General features: G+C 37.6%; 2 protein-coding genes across 6 annotated transcripts; both read right to left on the reverse strand.

The window, feature by feature from the left end:
* Nucleotides 1-7,795: 7,795 nt before the first annotated feature.
* Nucleotides 7,796-14,221, reverse strand: LOC145639062 (uncharacterized). 5 transcript variants are annotated; one of them, XR_014114815.1, is made up of 3 exons: nucleotides 13,096-14,221; nucleotides 9,450-9,546; nucleotides 7,796-8,518 (listed from the first exon to the last, which is right to left on the reverse strand). XR_014114815.1 is itself a non-coding variant. In XM_081690205.1 (2 exons), the coding sequence occupies exon 1, from the start codon at nucleotides 14,132-14,134 to the stop codon at nucleotides 13,115-13,117; it is 1,020 nt and encodes a 339-aa protein (XP_081546331.1). In that variant the 5' UTR covers nucleotides 14,135-14,221; the 3' UTR covers nucleotides 7,798-8,518; nucleotide 13,114. The 5 variants fall into 5 exon arrangements, 2 of the variants coding, with proteins under 2 accessions (XP_081546331.1, XP_081546311.1); XR_014114816.1 differs by having other exon boundaries at nucleotides 7,797-8,518; nucleotides 9,450-9,482; XR_014114814.1 differs by having other exon boundaries at nucleotides 7,797-8,518; nucleotides 9,450-9,538.
* A 622-nt stretch (nucleotides 14,222-14,843) lies between these two features.
* LOC145600762 (uncharacterized) lies at nucleotides 14,844-16,229 on the reverse strand. The gene is made up of 2 exons (XM_081656949.1): nucleotides 15,697-16,229; nucleotides 14,844-15,451 (listed from the first exon to the last, which is right to left on the reverse strand). The coding sequence occupies exons 1-2, from the start codon at nucleotides 15,910-15,912 to the stop codon at nucleotides 14,951-14,953; spliced, it is 717 nt and encodes a 238-aa protein (XP_081513075.1). The 5' UTR covers nucleotides 15,913-16,229; the 3' UTR covers nucleotides 14,844-14,950.
* Nucleotides 16,230-17,037: the final 808 nt, after the last annotated feature.

Genomic DNA, 17,037 nt, shown 5'->3' on the forward strand with positions numbered 1-17,037 from the left:
AGGGTATTAAGGACCATGATAAATTTCGGCAATTTTTATTCCGGGCGAAGAGAAGTCAAAATTTTCCAAAATTGAAGGCTAATGTCCACGCTTTTTGAGAACTTTTGGAGGTTTCGGGGCCCGTTGTCGCAAAGTCTTTAGATTTTAGGGAATACATCTGGGGGTCATATAATGCCGATTGGAAACATATATGATCATTATATGTTGTCATCGATGTTCGTGGTAGGCTTAGCTTGAGTTAATGAAATCGGTGCAAGTTGTAAACTAGTGAATTAGTCATTTAAAGGGAAATTGGATGGTTCCACCTACCCAAATGGATTCCTGGGGGTATTAGGGATCATGGTAAACATTTTCAAAAATTTTATTTCTGGGCGAAAAAAAGTCAAAAAGTCAAAAAATTCAAGGCTTACATCCACGATTTTTGAGAAATTTTGAAGTCTTTGCGTCACGATGTCGAAAAACCTTGAGATTTTAGGGAATACATCTCGGGGTCATATAATGCCGTTTAAAACCAAATATGATCATTATATGTTGTCATAAATGTTCGTGGTAGGCTTGAATTAATGAAATCGGTGCAAGTTGTAAATCGGTAAATTTGCCGTTTAAAGGCAAGTTGGATGGTTCCACCCATCCAATGGGACTCCTGGATGGTATTAAGAATCATGGTAAAAATTCCGACAATTTTTATTTACTGTCGAAATAAAGTCAAAAAATTCCAAAATTAAAGGCTAATATCCATGGTTTTTAAGAAAATTTGGAGGTTTCGGGGTCCTTTGTCGAAAAGTCTTGATGTTTTAGGGGATACATCTCGAGGTCATATAATGCCGTTTGAAACATTATATGATCATTATATGTTTTCATAAATGTTCGTGGTAGGCTTGAACTAATGAAATCGGCGATAGTTGTAAATCGGTAAATTGGCCGTTTAAAGGCAAATTGGATGGTTCCACCTACCCAATTGGACTCCCGGAGGGTATTAGGGAGCATGGTAAACGTTTCGGCAATTTTTATTTCTGGGCGAAAAAAGTCAAAAATTGAAGGCTAATATCCACTATTTTTGAGAAATTTCGGAGTATTCGGGGCACGATGTCGAAAAGCCTTGAGATATTAGGGAATACATCTCGGAGTCATATAATGCCGTTTGGAACCAAATTTGATCATTATATGTTGTCATAAATGTTCGTGGTAGGCTTGAGTTAATGAAATCGGTGCAAGTTATAAATCGGTAAATTGGCCATTTAAAGGCAAATTGGATGGTTCCACCAATCCAATTGGACTCCCTAGGGGTATTAGGGAACATGGTAAACATTTCGGCAATTTTTATTTCCGTGCGAAAAATTGCAAAAATGAAGGCTAATATCCATGTTTTTTGAGAAATTTCGAAGGTTTCGGGCCCGGTGTCGACAAGAAATGAGATTTTAAGGGATACCTATCGGGGTCATATAATGCCGTTTGGAACCATAAATGATCATTATATGATGTCATAAATGTTCGTGGTAGGCTTGAGTTAATAAAATCGGTGCAAGTTGTAAATCGGTAAATTGGCCATTTAAAGGAAAATTGGATGGTTCCACCCACCTAATTGGACTCCCGGAGGGTATTAGGGACCATGGTAAACATTTCGGCAATTTTTATTTACGGCGAAAAAAAAGTCAAAAAAATCCAAAATTGAAGGCTAATATCCACGATTTTTGAGAAATTTTGAAGTCTTCGTGTCACGATGTCGAAAAACCTTGAGATTTTGGGGAATACATCTCGGGGTCTTATAATGTCGTTTGGAACCAAATATGATCATTATATGTTGTCATAAATGTTCGTGGTAGGCTTGAATTAATGAAATCGATGCAAGTTGTAAATCGGTAAATTGACCATTTAAAGGCAAATTGGATGGTTCAACCCACCCAATTGGACTCTCAGAGGGTATTAGGGACCATGGTAAATATTTTGACAATTTTTAATTTTCGGCGGAAATAAAGTTAAAAAATTCCAAAATTGAAGGTTTTTGAGAAATTTTGGAGGTTTCGGGTCCCGTTGTCGAAAGTATTGAAATTCTAGGGAATACATCTCGGAGTCATATAATGCCGTTTGGAACCAAATTTGATCATTATATGTTGTCATAAATGTTCGTGGTAGGCTTGAGTTAATGAAATCGGTGCAAGTTATAAATCGGTAAATTGGCCATTTAAAGGCAAATTGGATGGTTCCGCCAATCCAATTGGACTCCCTAGGGGTATTAGGGAACATGGTAAACATTTCGACAATTTTAACTTCCGTGCGAAAAATTGCAAAAATGAAGGCTAATATCCATGTTTTTTGAGAAATTTCGAAAGTTTCGGGCCCGGTGTCGACAAGAAATGAGATTTTAGGGGATACCTATCGGGGTCTCATAATGCCGTTTGGAACCATAAATGATCATTATATGATGTCATAAATGTTCGTGGTAGGCTTGAGTTAATAAAATCGGTGCAAGTTGTAAACCGGTAAATTGGCTATTTAAAGGCAAATTGGATGGTTCCACCCACCTAATTGGACTCCCGGAGGGTATTAGGGACCATGGTAAACATTTCAGCAATTTTTAATTTTCGGGGGAAATAAAGTTAAAAAATTCCAAAATTGAAGTCTAATATCCACGCTTTTTGAGAAATTTTGGAGGTTTCGGGGTCCTTTGTCGAAAAGTCTTGATATTTTAGGGGATACATATCGGGGTCATATAATGCCGTTTGGAACATTATATGATCATTATATGTTTTCATAAATGTTCGTGGTAGGCTTGAACTAATAAAATCGGCGATAGTTGTAAATCGGTAAATTGGTCGTTTAAAGGCAAATTGGATGGTTCCACCTACCCAATTGGAATCCCGGAGAGTATTAGGGATCATGATAAACGTTTCGGCAATTTTTATTTCTGGGTGAAAAAAGTCAAAAAATTCAAAAATTGAAGGCTAATATCCACGCTTTTTGAGAAATTTTGGAGTCTTCGGGTCACGATGTCGAAAAGCCTTGAGATATTAGGGAATACATCTCGGGGTCATATAATGCCATTTGGAACCAAATTTGATCAGTATATGTTGTCATAAATGTTCGTGGTAGGCTTGAGTTAATGAAATCAGTGCTAGTTGTAAATCGGTAAATTGGCCATTTAAAGGCAAATTTGATGGTTCCACCAATCCAATTGGACTCCCTAGGGTATTAGGGAACATGGTAAACATTTCGGCAGTTTTTATTTCCGTGCGAAAAATTGCAAAAATGAAGGCTAATATCCATGCTTTTTGAGAAATTTGGAAGGTTTCGGGCCTGGTGTCGACAAGAAAAGAGAATTGAGGGGATACATATCGGGGTCATATAATGCCGTTTGGAACCATAAATGATCATTATATGATGTCATAAATGTTCGTGGTAGGCTTGAGTTAATAAAATCGGTGCAAGTTGTAAACCGGTAAATTGGCCATTAAAAGGCAAATTGGATGGTTCCACCCACCTAATTGGACTCCCGGAGGGTATTAGGGACCATGGTAAACATTTCGGCAATTTTTATTTACGGCGAAAAAAAAAGTAAAAAAGTTTCAAAATAGGCTAATATCCACGATTTTTGAGAAATTTTGAAGTCTTCGCGTTACGATGTCGAAAAACCTTGAGATTTTAGGGAATACATCTCGGGGTCATATAATGACGTTTGGAACCAAATATGATCATTATATGTTGTCATAAATGTTCGTGGTAGGCTTGAATTAATGAAATCGGTGCAAGTTGTAAATCGGTAAATTGGTCATTTAAAGGCAAATTGGATGGTTCCTCCAACCCAATTAGACTCCCATAGGGTATTTGTGACCATGGTAAACATTTCGGCAATTTTTAATTTTTGGGGGAAATAAAGTTAAAAAATTCCAAAATTGAAGTCTAATATCCACGTTTTTTGAGAAATTTTGGAGGTTTCGGGGCCCCGGTGTCGAAAAGTCTTGTAATTTTATGGAATACATTTCGGGGTCATATAATGTCGTTTGGAACCATATATGATCATTATTTGTTGTCATAAATGTTCGTGGTAGACTTGAGTTAATGAAATCGGTGCAAGTTGTAAACCGGTAAATCGGATGTTTAAAGGCAAATTGGATGGTTGGACCCAGCCAGGAGGATTCCCGGAGGGTATTAGGGATGACCATTGGAAACATTACGACAATTTTATATTCGAGCGAAAAAAGTAAAAAAAATACCAAAATTGAAGGCTTCTATCAACACCTCTTGAAAAATTTTGTAGGTTTCGGGGGCCGGTGTCGAAAAACTTTAGATTTTAGAGAATACATTTTGGGGTTATATAATGCCGTTTGGAATCATATATGATCATTATATGTTGTCAGAAATGTTCGTGCAGTGGTAGGCTTGAATTAATGAAATCGGTGCAAGTTGTAAATCGGTAAATTAGTCGTTTAAAGGAAAATTAGAGGGTTCCACCCTCCCAATTGGACTCACGGTGGGTATTAGGGACCATGGTAAACATTTCGAAATTTTTTATTTACAGGCGAAAAAAGTAAAAAATTTCAAAATTAAAGGCTAATATCCACGATTTTTGAGAATTTTTGGAGGTTTCGTGGCCCGGTGTCAAAAAGTCTTGAGATTTTAGGGGATACATCTCGGGGTCATATAATGTTTTTTGGAACTATATATGATCATTATATGTTGTTATAAATGTTCATGGTAGGCTTGAGTTAATAAAATCGATGAAGTTGTAAACCGATACATTGGTCGTTTAAAGGCAAATTGGATGGTTCCACCCACCCAATTGGACTCTTGGAGGGTATTAGGGACCATGGTGAAGCATTTTGGCAATTTTTGTTACCGAGCAAAAAAAAGTCGAAAAATTCCAAAATTGAAGACTAATATCCACGCATTTATTGAAATTTTGAAGGTTTCGGGGCTGAGTGTCGAAAAGTATTGAAATTTTAGGGAATACATCTCGGGGTCATATAACACTGTTTGGAACTATATATGACCATTGTATGTTGTCATAAATGTTCATGGTAGGCTTGAGTTGAAGAAATCGGTGCAAGTTGTAAATCGGTAAATTTGCCGTTTAAAGGCAAGTTGGATGGTTCCACCCATCCAATGAGACTCCTGGATGGTATTAAGAATCATGGTAAAAATTCCGACAATTTTTATTTACTGTCGAAATAAAGTCAAAATATTCCAAAATTAAGAGCTAATATCCATGGCTTTTAAGAAAATTTGGAGGTTTCGGGGTCCTTTGTCGAAAAGTCTTGATGTTTTAGGGGATACATCTCGAGGTCATATAATGCCGTTTGAAACATTATATGATCATTATATGTTTTCATAAATGTTCGTGGTAGGCTTGAACTAATGAAATCGGCGATAGTTGTAAATCGGTAAATTGGCCGTTTAAAGGCAAATTGGATGGTTCCACCTACCCAATTGGACTCCCGGAGGGTATTAGGGAGCATGGTAAACGTTTCGGCAATTTTTATTTCTGGGCGAAAAAAGTCAAAAATTGAAGGCTAATATCCACTATTTTTGAGAAATTTCGGAGTATTCGGGGCACGATGTCGAAAAACCTTAAGATATTAGGGAATACATCTCGGTGTCATATAATGCCGTTTGGAACCAAATTTGATCATTATATGTTGTCATAAATGTTCGTGGTAGGCTTGAGTTAATGAAATCGGTGCAAGTTATAAATCGGTAAATTGGCCATTTAAAGGCAAATTGGATGGTTCCACCAATCCAATTGGACTCCCTAGGGGTATTAGGGAACATGGTAAACATTTCGGCAATTTTTATTTCCGTGCGAAAAATTGCAAAAATGAATGCTAATATCCATGCTTTTTGAGAAATTTCGAAGGTTTCGGGCCCGGTGTCGAAAAGAAAAGAGAATTGAGGGGATACATATCGGGGTCATATAATGCCGTTTGGAACCATAAATGATCATTATATGATGTCATAAATGTTCGTGGTAGGCTTGAGTTAATAAAATCGGTGCAAGTTGTAAATCGGTAAATTGGCCATTTAAAGGAAAATTGGATGGTTCCACCCACCTAATTGGACACCCGGAGGGTATTAGGGACCATGGTAAACATTTCGGCAATTTTTATTTACGGCGAAAAAAAAGTCAAAAAAATCCAAAATTGAAGGCTAATATCCACGATTTTTGAGAAATTTTGAAGTCTTCGTGTCACGATGTCGAAAAACCTTGAGATTTTGGGGAATACATCTCGGGGTCTTATAATGTCGTTTGGAACCAAATATGATCATTATATGTTGTCATAAATGTTCGTGGTAGGCTTGAATTAATGAAATCGATGCAAGTTGTAAATCGGTAAATTGGCCATTTAAAGGCAAATTGGATGGTTCAACCCACCCAATTGGACTCTCAGAGGGTATTAGGGACCATGGTAAATATTTTGACAATTTTTAATTTTCGGCGGAAATAAAGTTAAAAAAATTCCAAAATTGAAGGTTTTTGAGAAATTTTGGAGGTTTCGGGTCCCGTTGTCGAAAGTATTGAAATTCTAGGGATATATCTCGGGGTCATATAATGCAGTTTGGAACCATATATGATCTTTGTTTGTTGACATAAATGTTCGTGGTAGGCTTGAGTTAATGAAATCGGTGCAAGTTGTAAATCGGTAAATTTGTCGTTTAAAGGCAAATAGGATGTTTCTACCCACCCAATTGGACTCTCGAAGGGTATTAGGGACCATGGTAATCATTTCGGCAATTTATATTTACGGGTGAAAAAAGTCAAAAAATTCCAAATTTGAAGGCTAATATTCTACGTTTTTTTTAAAATTTTTTGAAGGTTTCGGATAGAGCTGTCTATTCGGGTAAACGGGTCGGGTTTTTGTCAGTAAGAGTGGGTCGGGTCGATTCGGAGTAATTTCATAACCTATGCGGATCGAGTTTGGGTTGGGTCATGCTTGAGTCAGTCACGTCGGGTCATACTTCTTTTCGTGTTTGGGTCGGGTTAATAATAGGTCGGGTTACATTCGGGTTGTGTGAACAATAGGTCATGTTTAATTCGGGATTTCACGAGTTAAAACGGGTTAGGGTAATTCTCGGGTTCGAGTCGGGTTCAGTTCAAGTCAATAATTTGCGGTTTAGAATTATGTCGGGTCATTCTCGGGTTTTAGTCGGGTTCGGTTCAAGTCAATAATTTGCGGGTTATAATCAGGTTGGGTCATTTTCGGGTTCAAGTCGGGTTCGGTTCAAGTCAATAATTTGCGGGTTATAATGAGGTTGGTTCATTTCCAAGTCGGGTCATTCTCGGATTCAAGTTGGGTTATGCTCAAGTCAATAATTTGCAGGTTACAATCAGGTCGGGTCATTTCCAAGTCAGGTCATATTCGGGTTCAACTAACTATAAATAGATTATTATCATTTTTTTCAAGCTAATTATTTCCCTTTACTATAATATATATGGCAGTATACTGGGGAACCATATATAGTCTATAATTTAGGAAGATAATTATCTCATTTGACCATACAACAAATATATACTAATATTTAACTTTTAAATTTGAGGATGATGCTTCTTTCTTTTGCTGGCCTGGACCGACTTGGTCGCCCTAGACAAAATGCTTTGATCAACAATAATTAGGTGGTCTAAATTGCATTTAAGGTGATTTGAAATCGGGTCAGGAAGGGTTGAATTTAGATCGAGTCAGTAACAAGTCGTGTTGATTTCGAGTCGGGTTAGTAACAAATCGGGTTGAATTTTTTGGTCGGGTTAGTAATAGGTCTGGTAAAATTCAGGTCGGGTCAATAGCAAGTCGGGTTGAATTTAGGTTAGGTTAATAACAAGTCGGGTTGATTTCGGGTCGGGTTTGTAACAGGTTTGGTTAAATTCGGGTCGGGTTAGGAACGAGTCAGGTTGAATTCAGGTCAGGTTAGTAACAAGTCGGGTTAAATGCGGGTTTTGACGGGTTAAAACGGATTTGGGTCAATTTCAGTTCCAATCGGGTTCGGTTCATGTCAATAATTTACGGGTTATATTCGGGTCGGGTCATCTCCAGGTCATTTCATGTTCGGGTCCGGGTCTCACATACTCGGTTCAACTCAGGTTTAGAGTTGGTTTAAGGTCGGGTCAGGTCAGGTTTGGGTCACTATTTTTTCGGGTTCAAATGGTTTGGTTAATAATCGGGTTTGAGTCTGTATTTCGGGTCGGGTCAACTTTTGACAGCTCTAACTACAGATGCTCAATTAAAGTTGCACATTTATGTATGGAACATTGGAATTACTTGTTAAACAAGTTATTATGTACATCCATTGATCTTAACATAAAACTTCATACAAAGTAATTCTTACATTGTCTCGATTTTTTTTTTTTTTTTTTTTTTTTACAAAGTTACAATCAAGTCTTTTACTTTCATGCCTGACTATGGATAAAGCATCAGTGATACAATGAGCTAATTTTGGCAGAGCAATACTTTAAAGGAGACTTGACTTTGGTAACACCAAACTATCATCAGTAATTAGGAACATGCCACCCCTCGCAAGTTGCAGTTCAGTCCTGGAGTAGTGCACATTTGGTTAGATATAAAAGCTGAGATGATATGGAAATGCAAAAACTGGTGAAATGGGTACATTCAGTCTGCTCAACTGCTAAAAAAAACGAGAACCTTGTTTCTTATACTTGATGGAAAGAAATTCGAAAGCTTGGTGCTCCTACCGTACAATCGTACATCCCAGCAAAAATTCTAATACCCCCTGTCCCTAAAAAATGCTTCATAAACCACATTTGATTCGGATAATCTTTAACAACTTTAACTAAAATATCATTACATTCATAACTATCCTTCATAATTTAAGCTTATACAATTATGAGTGTAATCTTTCTTTGAAATCTTATAAGGCTATCGGCTATCCTAACGGATGTTATGGAAAAAGGTCAAATTTTAACATACTAAATTAAGACGGGCCTGATTTTTTAGGACGGACGGTCTAAAATAGAAATGTAGCCTAGTATTTTGGATGGAGAAATAGGTGCACAAGGATATGCAGTCATAGGCAAGGCCGCAAAGCTAAATTAAGACATAAATAGTGGCTGCTCTCCCAAATAGGGTTCAAATAGCAAACCATCATAAATAATCTATGCAGTAAAATGCATTTACAAAGAGTCAATGGATACAGGTTTCTGGCACATAAATTAATTTGGCAGAGCTCCCACTGGTTCTCAAAAATTGGCTAAAATGAACATGAAACTTTATAGAGCAGACCCTACAATATGAATTATGGCTTTTTAAAAAGTATGACAAGGGTTATGGCTTTTGTGGTCCATATACTCTGCTCTGAAGCCCTCAGCTCCCAAAATTAGTGTTATTCCAGCTTGTAGTAGTTCAAGACAATTTCCAACTCAAAATTTTCAAAAAGATACCAAAAAGTTTGAATCAGTGATAGATAAACTGCATAGAAGGGGAAAATTGGTTGAAGGACATCATCACCTTGCCAATTTGTCAGCCTTCAGAAATTAGCAGCTGAAGCATAACACCCAGAAAGGCCAGAATACACCAAGAAATTTGGAAGCAAGTTCCTGCAAAGCTTTAGATTTTCGGCCCATAATAAAGTTGAAAGAAACCATCTAACGAAAATAAGTTTCACACAATGACAATCATATCATTTGTTTCTATTGAACATCCAACATTTTATACTAGACTGCTAGAACATATATTGTTTAGGCCATAAGTTCCCTGAGAGATTCTTACATGTACTTGTATGCACATGGAGGTAGGTGAAACCCAAAATACTTATTACTCATTTGATTTTATTTACTACGGAGTACTACGTAATTTATTTTTTTTAACATTTGAGAAAAAAAAAAGGAAACAAAAAGTAAAAAAGGGAAAATTCTCAATGGCAGCTCTAAAGTCTTAAACAATTGCTACACTGAAATGGTAACCCTCGCTTAAATTTTACATGGCAGCCTTCGAGATTGGAAAATTCTATTAGGTGGAAATTTATTTTGGCCATAGTTTCTAGTGACCTATATTTGATTAACTCTATATAGCGTGCAAATTATCATTAAAATAGCTAACCCATTGGTTTATGGTTAGTTTCTTAACCTATATACATTATGTTACTAACCTACCCCTTAGTTAGCACAATACCACCACCACTGATGACCCCACAATCGTCCAGCCACTAAGCCACCAGCAACATTGACCCCACAATTGTCCAGCCACTAAGCCACCAGCAACATTGACCCCACAATCGTCCAGCCACCACCAACCAGCCCGAAAACCCAGCCAATTCCACCCCTTCACCCGTAACCAACCCCACTACTCAAAACCCACGCACCCAGCCACAAGATCCACCCCACCCAACAACGAATCCACCTCTTCATCTGCTTCGTTTTACAGCCATCCCCCTGCCATCAAAATCAACTGGGGAGAAAGTTGCGATTGTTGCAGTGTATTTGGGTGTTTGCCAGCTTAGATGGATAGTTGTGGGACTGTTGCGGTTGTGTATGGTGATGCTGGTGCGGTGGGAGAAGGGTGATGCTTTGGTGGTGTTGAGCAGTGAGAGCAGTTGCGATTGTTGCATTGTGTTTGGGTGTTTGCCAGCTTAGATGGATGGTTGTGGGACTGTTGCGGTTGTGTATGGTGATGCTGGTGCGGTGGGAGGAGGGTGATGCTTTGGTGGTGTTGAGCAGTGAGAGCTGCAGCAGGTGCTGCGTGAGAAGGAGAGCTAGTAATTTTTTGGGGGTAGGTTAGTAATTTAGGGGGATTAGGGTCACTAAATAGATTTATACCATATTAGGAGTCACTGACAACTATGGCCAAATTTTTTTTCCACCAAACAGAATTTTCAAATCTTGGAGGTCACCATGTAGAATTATCCTTCATTTATTTTACAAAATAACCCTAATTATAATTTTTCTCACCTATGACATTAATAAGGGTTTTATTTTAATTTTTTGATAAAAAAAAGAAACTATGGTTAGGAATTAACAAAAAAAACACTCCTTCCCCTCAACCTCGCTGCCAAAGCTTATAATGACCACCAAACAACTACCACTGACACCATCATCACAACCCCTTACATCCAACAAACTCTCCCTTCTTCCCCTTCCTCTGCTTTTTCTCTCCTCTGTTCAGCAATGGAGATTTCAACTTTCTGCCATGAAAAGAAATACCCCTTCATCTTCACCCTTTCTCTTCTCTTCCTCTCCTTTACTCTCCCCCCTCAATTCCAACTCTCATTCCTCCTAGAATAAGGCGGTATAATGCGACATAAATCTTCCAAAACACTACCCACCATCAAGATGTTGAGAATCCAATGAAGAAATGCAGCTGACCACCTAAGTTAAGGCGCCTGCGAGGAAATGTAGTTGGTTACCGAAGCCTAAACAAGAAAGAGTAAGTGTGGGAGCAAGAGGTGGTGGTCCGAGTGGTGAGTTCATCCACGGGTGAGGCCCATTGTGGTGGAGGTGGGGTTGGGCTTTTGGGCTGGGTAAAGGTAAGGGTAAGCATGGGGGTTGGCGCTTCGCCGTTTCAAGTCAGCTATGGTTGATCCATGGAGGAGAGAGGGAGGGAGGAGGAAGGTGAGAGTGACTGTGGTGGTGGTGGCGGAAGAGGAGGTTGTAAAGAGGTTGTGTGAAGTAGAGAGGTGATGATGACAAGGGCTAACTAATTTACTTGTTTATTTTAATTATGGTTAACATTTGCATAGAATCTAATTCAATGAAGTCTCATTAATGTCATAGGTGAGAAATAATTGTAACTACGGTAATTTTGAGAAATTTTTTTTTTTAAAAAAAAGGATTACTATTTCAGTGTAGCAATAGTTAGGGTTACCATTAAAAATTCCCAAAAAAAAAAAAAAAAAAAAAAAAAAAAAAAAAAAAAAAAAAAACCACCTTGGGTGCACTTGAGTGCATAAAAAGAATTACTTCCTAAAATACAGAAATTAAGTGATTTGAGACAATGTAAAAACTAATTTTGAGCAAGGGTGTGGTAAGTGTTGAATCTTACATTAGCGTTCATCTATGTGGAAAAAGATAGTCCACTTCACAAAATGAAGAATGGAGCTAAGGTAAGAAATCTAGGATTTGGCATCAACCCAAAGGTTATAGAAAGACAAGAAAGCAGCCATTATAACGAGGTGGAGTAGACAGAGTGATGCCTTGTGTACTCATGTAAAACGTAATATGACTAGTATATATTGCCTTGTTCTGCTGAAAGAGAAGCCAAAATTGATCTAATAGCAAACTAGTAACTGTTGCTCTCTCTTTCACTCACCAAGAAACCTAAAAGACCAAGTAGTTTTTAAAATCATGGAGTTCTTAATGCGGATACATGACCTACTCCCTCAATTCCATGAATTTCTACCCATTTAGGGTCATTCTATGAAGCTATTCATTTTTGCTAAGGAAATACCTGTAATATCATTTTACCCCAACTTGGCCCACTTTTTGGGATCACTTTTCTTATCACAAATTATCTCTCTAAAGAGTAATTACATGTACCAAATTATACTGTTAATTATCCTTAGTATGTGTATCTACAATAAAAGGGAAGAACTTCGGGGAACAAAGGGAGTATTATACATCCATTTGCATGCGCAAATATGTTTGTAATTGTACAAAAAATAGCATCAGCTAGTTACACTGAATTATGCCCTAAACAGTCTTAAATTCTAACTGCACTCCAAACTGATGATTCTCTAGTCAAAGGATGCAGATTGCAAAGGCATTTGATCTATTAAAAGCTGAAGGTTGCTAAAAATCAAGATAATAAACTCATGTATGACAAACTGACAGAACTCCAAGACATATTAAAGATCTTACTTTAGCATACAAAGAGAAATGTGGACTACAAAAGAAATTTCGAATATTTTCTTTTTCATACACAGTATTTTGGAACCATGGCAAAGCAACATCAGTTTTGCTACGAATTCAAATTAGTTGTGACTACATTCATACATTAACGGGGTCAACATATTCAGGCATCCATATCACCAAGTCATCGTCTCCTAAATATCTAAATTTCATTCCTTTTCCAACAATTCCTCAATGAAGCAATATAACAAAGATTAAAGAAATTTTAACCAAAAATTACAGGATTAACATAAGACTGAATTCAAACTAACCTTAAAGGAAGCAACTACCTCAATGCACATAACAAACAATGTGAGGGACCTTCTGATCATCAAAGGGCAAGCTAACATAATCAGCAGCAAACTCATGAGCAATCTCCCCGGCTAATTCGCCGTGCAAAGCCTTACAATACATATACAAAACCGTAGTGGCGGCAATTCCATGAAGCAAAAGCACCATTAAAACAGCAGTAGTTGCCACAATTCTAACAGCAAACGCCCATGTATTCCACCCATCCTCCACTGAAATCGAATCGCCCCCGGAAGCCAAACTGATCCACAACAACACGAGCTCGAAAAACCCGAAGAATACGATCAAAGACAGTGCCACCCATCTCATCCCTCTCACCAAATCCTTGCTCCTAGCCATGGGTTGAAACCCCCATTTTGATTCAACCACAACAATCACGTTAACCAAAATCCAATTCACCCCAACATAAACCAAAACTAACCCTAATAAAACCGCCCCAATTAAAGAAATCCCATAAAAGTAAGGAGAATTATACGAGAATTCACCTTCAATTACCTCAATTCCCCTGACACCCAGATAACCTAAAACCCCAAACAACGCAAAAATCAGAAAAATCACAATCTGGGCAGCAATAAAAGTAACCAAAAGAGGGAAAAACGAGCGCAGAAGAGAGGCAATCGCAGAAATAAGCTTAACGGGTCTGCCATAGAAGCCATGAAAAACAGAGAAAGTAATTGACCCAAAAGCAAGGAGAGAGAAAAGGAGGATAAAGGCAGAAAAGAGGAGAGAGAAAACGAGGGTTTTATGGTGGGGTTGATGAAAAGTGGGGTGGAGAAGAATCGGAGGTGCAGCGGAGTTATGGCGGAGGAGAGAGACGATGCGATTGGGTTGAGGGGAAGTGAAGGTGTGAAGAAGAGTAGGGAAGACGGAAAGAGAGAAGGAAAGAGGAAGAAGGAAGAGAACTGAAAGGGCTAAGAAATGGCGGGAGTGAGCATTGATTATGCGCTTTGATTCGGTGATTACTCCCCAGAAATCAACCAGAGATTGGGATGAATTCTCCATGTTGTTCCCTTGAGAAAGGAGAGAGAAAATCAAGGAAGGAAGAAAGAGAGATCGAAGGTGTTGTTGGGAAGAAGAGTTTTGATGAAAATTGAATTGGTGAAGAATGATGAACAAGTCTGAAAGTAGATGATGGATATGGCGGGGGTGGCGGTGGCGGTGCGGGGTCCACCTGTATCTGATTTTGGTATACTCGGATGATCGGATTGGGTTCTATGCTATCAAGTCAATTTTTAAAGTTGAGTAATTGAGTTTGAATCAGTTTACATTTAGGTCGGGTATACAATTGACAAGTTTTTTTTATCACGCTGCGGCCCTCAGTTATTTTAGTGGTAATTTCAAAATTGAATAAACCCTTTAACGCTTTTTGTTCTAAACTTAGGGCCTGTTTTCATTGACTGAGCTCAACTGAGAAGAGACCCTTATTTTATCATACTTATCTACTTATCTTTTCTGATATGATTAAAAATACGGTGAATACCGTCACATAGTCAAACACAAAGTTTAATAGAGTATTTACTTTGTATATTGCTCAAGTTTTCATAATGCGAATTTAAATATGTAATGTCAACAACTGTTACATATCTCGGGTTCATAAAGCATACTAAGTACTTTCCTTGATGAGTAATGAGATCACTTAAACTACTAAAAGCTAAAGATTTAAAAAAAGAGAACTATTAAATCTTTAGCAATTTAACAAAGAGAACTAAATTGTCATCGCAACAAAAGAAGAATAACAATGGCAAAAACTATAAATAAAAATTCCACAATAAATTGATGAAAAGAGCAAGATCCAAAACAAAAATCAGTAGCAAATTATCACAAAAGAATAAGGCTTTCCTGGTATGGAATTAATTGATTAACGATACCAGTTTTTGTAGGGAGTGGCTTAAGTTGTTGATTATGAGGGTCAAACGTCCATACTAAATCTTTAGCTAGCAACGATGGATCCTCATTGTCATCGTCTCCATCATAGTATGCTCCATAGAGGAGTTGGCGGAACAACCAACCCTCCTGTGTCTGCACTTCAAACAAACGAGTCCAAGAACTGGTGTTCCTGTATGCCTTCTTACACCACAATCTTATGATTAGGGGTGTAGGATCATCTGGAATCTCATACCCCATTATGTCACAAATCGCGAGCATGTTCTTGTAAACAAGGGGTTGGTAAGACCGACCTTGACCTTTGTATGGTTCCATCTGCATTGGTACTAGGTCGAAGTAGTACAACTCCTGCCTCTCGACATGGAAGCACACCATTATATGATAATTATCCGGGCAATTTATTACTCCCTTGCTTTTATCACTGGTATAAACTACCTGTAATTTTATTTTTTTTTAATAGCTGAGAATTAGTACCATTCAATGTGAAAAAATCGTAATGTAAAACTATAAAAATATAGATTTTATTTGGTTTCTAAAGATCTGGTATCTATAGATTTTCAAACATCATACTTGCAGATTGAATTTTGAATAGTCGATTTTTTTTTTTTTTTTTTATATTCAAGATTATTGTTCCAAAATAAATATAGAGTAATTAACAACAACAAATTCCAAAATCTTACCCAGTGAAAAGCTCCATTGAAATAAGTCCCAGAGTCATCTTCCGTTACAAGACGTCCCCAATATTTAAGTTTTGCTCTGAGTCTGATTTCAGTCCAAGAACTCGTCCTTAGAGAGTAAAGGAAAACACGATCCTTGCCGTGTTCATCTGTGGTGATTACAATAATCTTGTGATCACGATCATTGGAGGCATATCCAAATCCCATCAACATACTCATCGTTCTGTATCTAATTACCTATCCCTTGAAGGGACATGTAGTGGATGGTCCACCTTCTTATATTTCCTAATAGAAGGGTTCCACGAAAACATGAAGTATTTCTCTTGCATCCATCTTCTTTCTGGCTGATAATAATCTCCGTCGGGATGAAAAAGACAAAAAACCCCATGGGATGATCCAATTACTTGCGTTTTCCAGAAGTTTCCAGGTTCTCGATCTTCCAAAGGAAGATGGCATGGTAAATGCTTTTTAGAAGTGAGGGATTCATCAAAAACCCAGAAACAATCTGTTGTATGTACTGGAAAAAAATTTCGAGGCATAAAACAAACCAAACGACGAGGATGAGTGCTATTTGAATTCAGGTGACAAAGCTGAAATTCATGGCTATGGGTGATGAGAGTGTACCAAGACTTGCAAACACTTCGGAATCTCAGCAAGGATTTCGAGGGGAGTTTTTGTAGAATCTGGAGAACTATGTCTTCTGGTATATGAACATGATAATCAGTACTTGTAGTTTTCATGATGATTTCAGATTAATGGGAAACTGTTAAACGGCTCATAAACCATAAACCACCAATATATATAACTTATCAAAAACTCCTAAAAAGGATATACACAAATATATGCATAATAATATATCTTATTATTTACAGAAATATATCATAACAAAGCGAATTGTCATCCCAAAAACCAATCTTAAATGCGTACAAAAAATACGTTCAACATGTCATTTAAATCTTGTAAATGGACTTCAAATCAACACAAACTCACTGCAATAAAAATTAGTAAGAACATAATACCAACTTGTATAATTAAAGCCTAAAGAATCCTAATAACAATATTATTCAATATCGAGTCAAGTTAGCACCTCCTGTCAAAGATAAGCCTAAAGCATCCCCATCCCAAGCTAAGCACAAAATCTAGGGTTTTATACTTTTATGGATAAAAACAGCTAGAGTCCTTAGTTTAACCGAAAAACTTATCATATCAAAATTGGCCAGGCTTGAAATCATCCAGGTTTGGACAGAATTCTTTGGCTTGATTCTACGTGCCGGATCAGTATAATAGCATGCTCTGGATCATCCCGATTTTAGCGGGTTTTGCATGTGTTTTTCAGCCTAAAAG

The sequence above is a fragment of the Chenopodium album genome, chromosome 1 (genome assembly GCF_948465745.1).
Source record: "Chenopodium album chromosome 1, dcCheAlbu1.1, whole genome shotgun sequence".
In the NCBI taxonomy this organism is placed as follows: Eukaryota; Viridiplantae; Streptophyta; class Magnoliopsida; order Caryophyllales; family Amaranthaceae; genus Chenopodium; species Chenopodium album.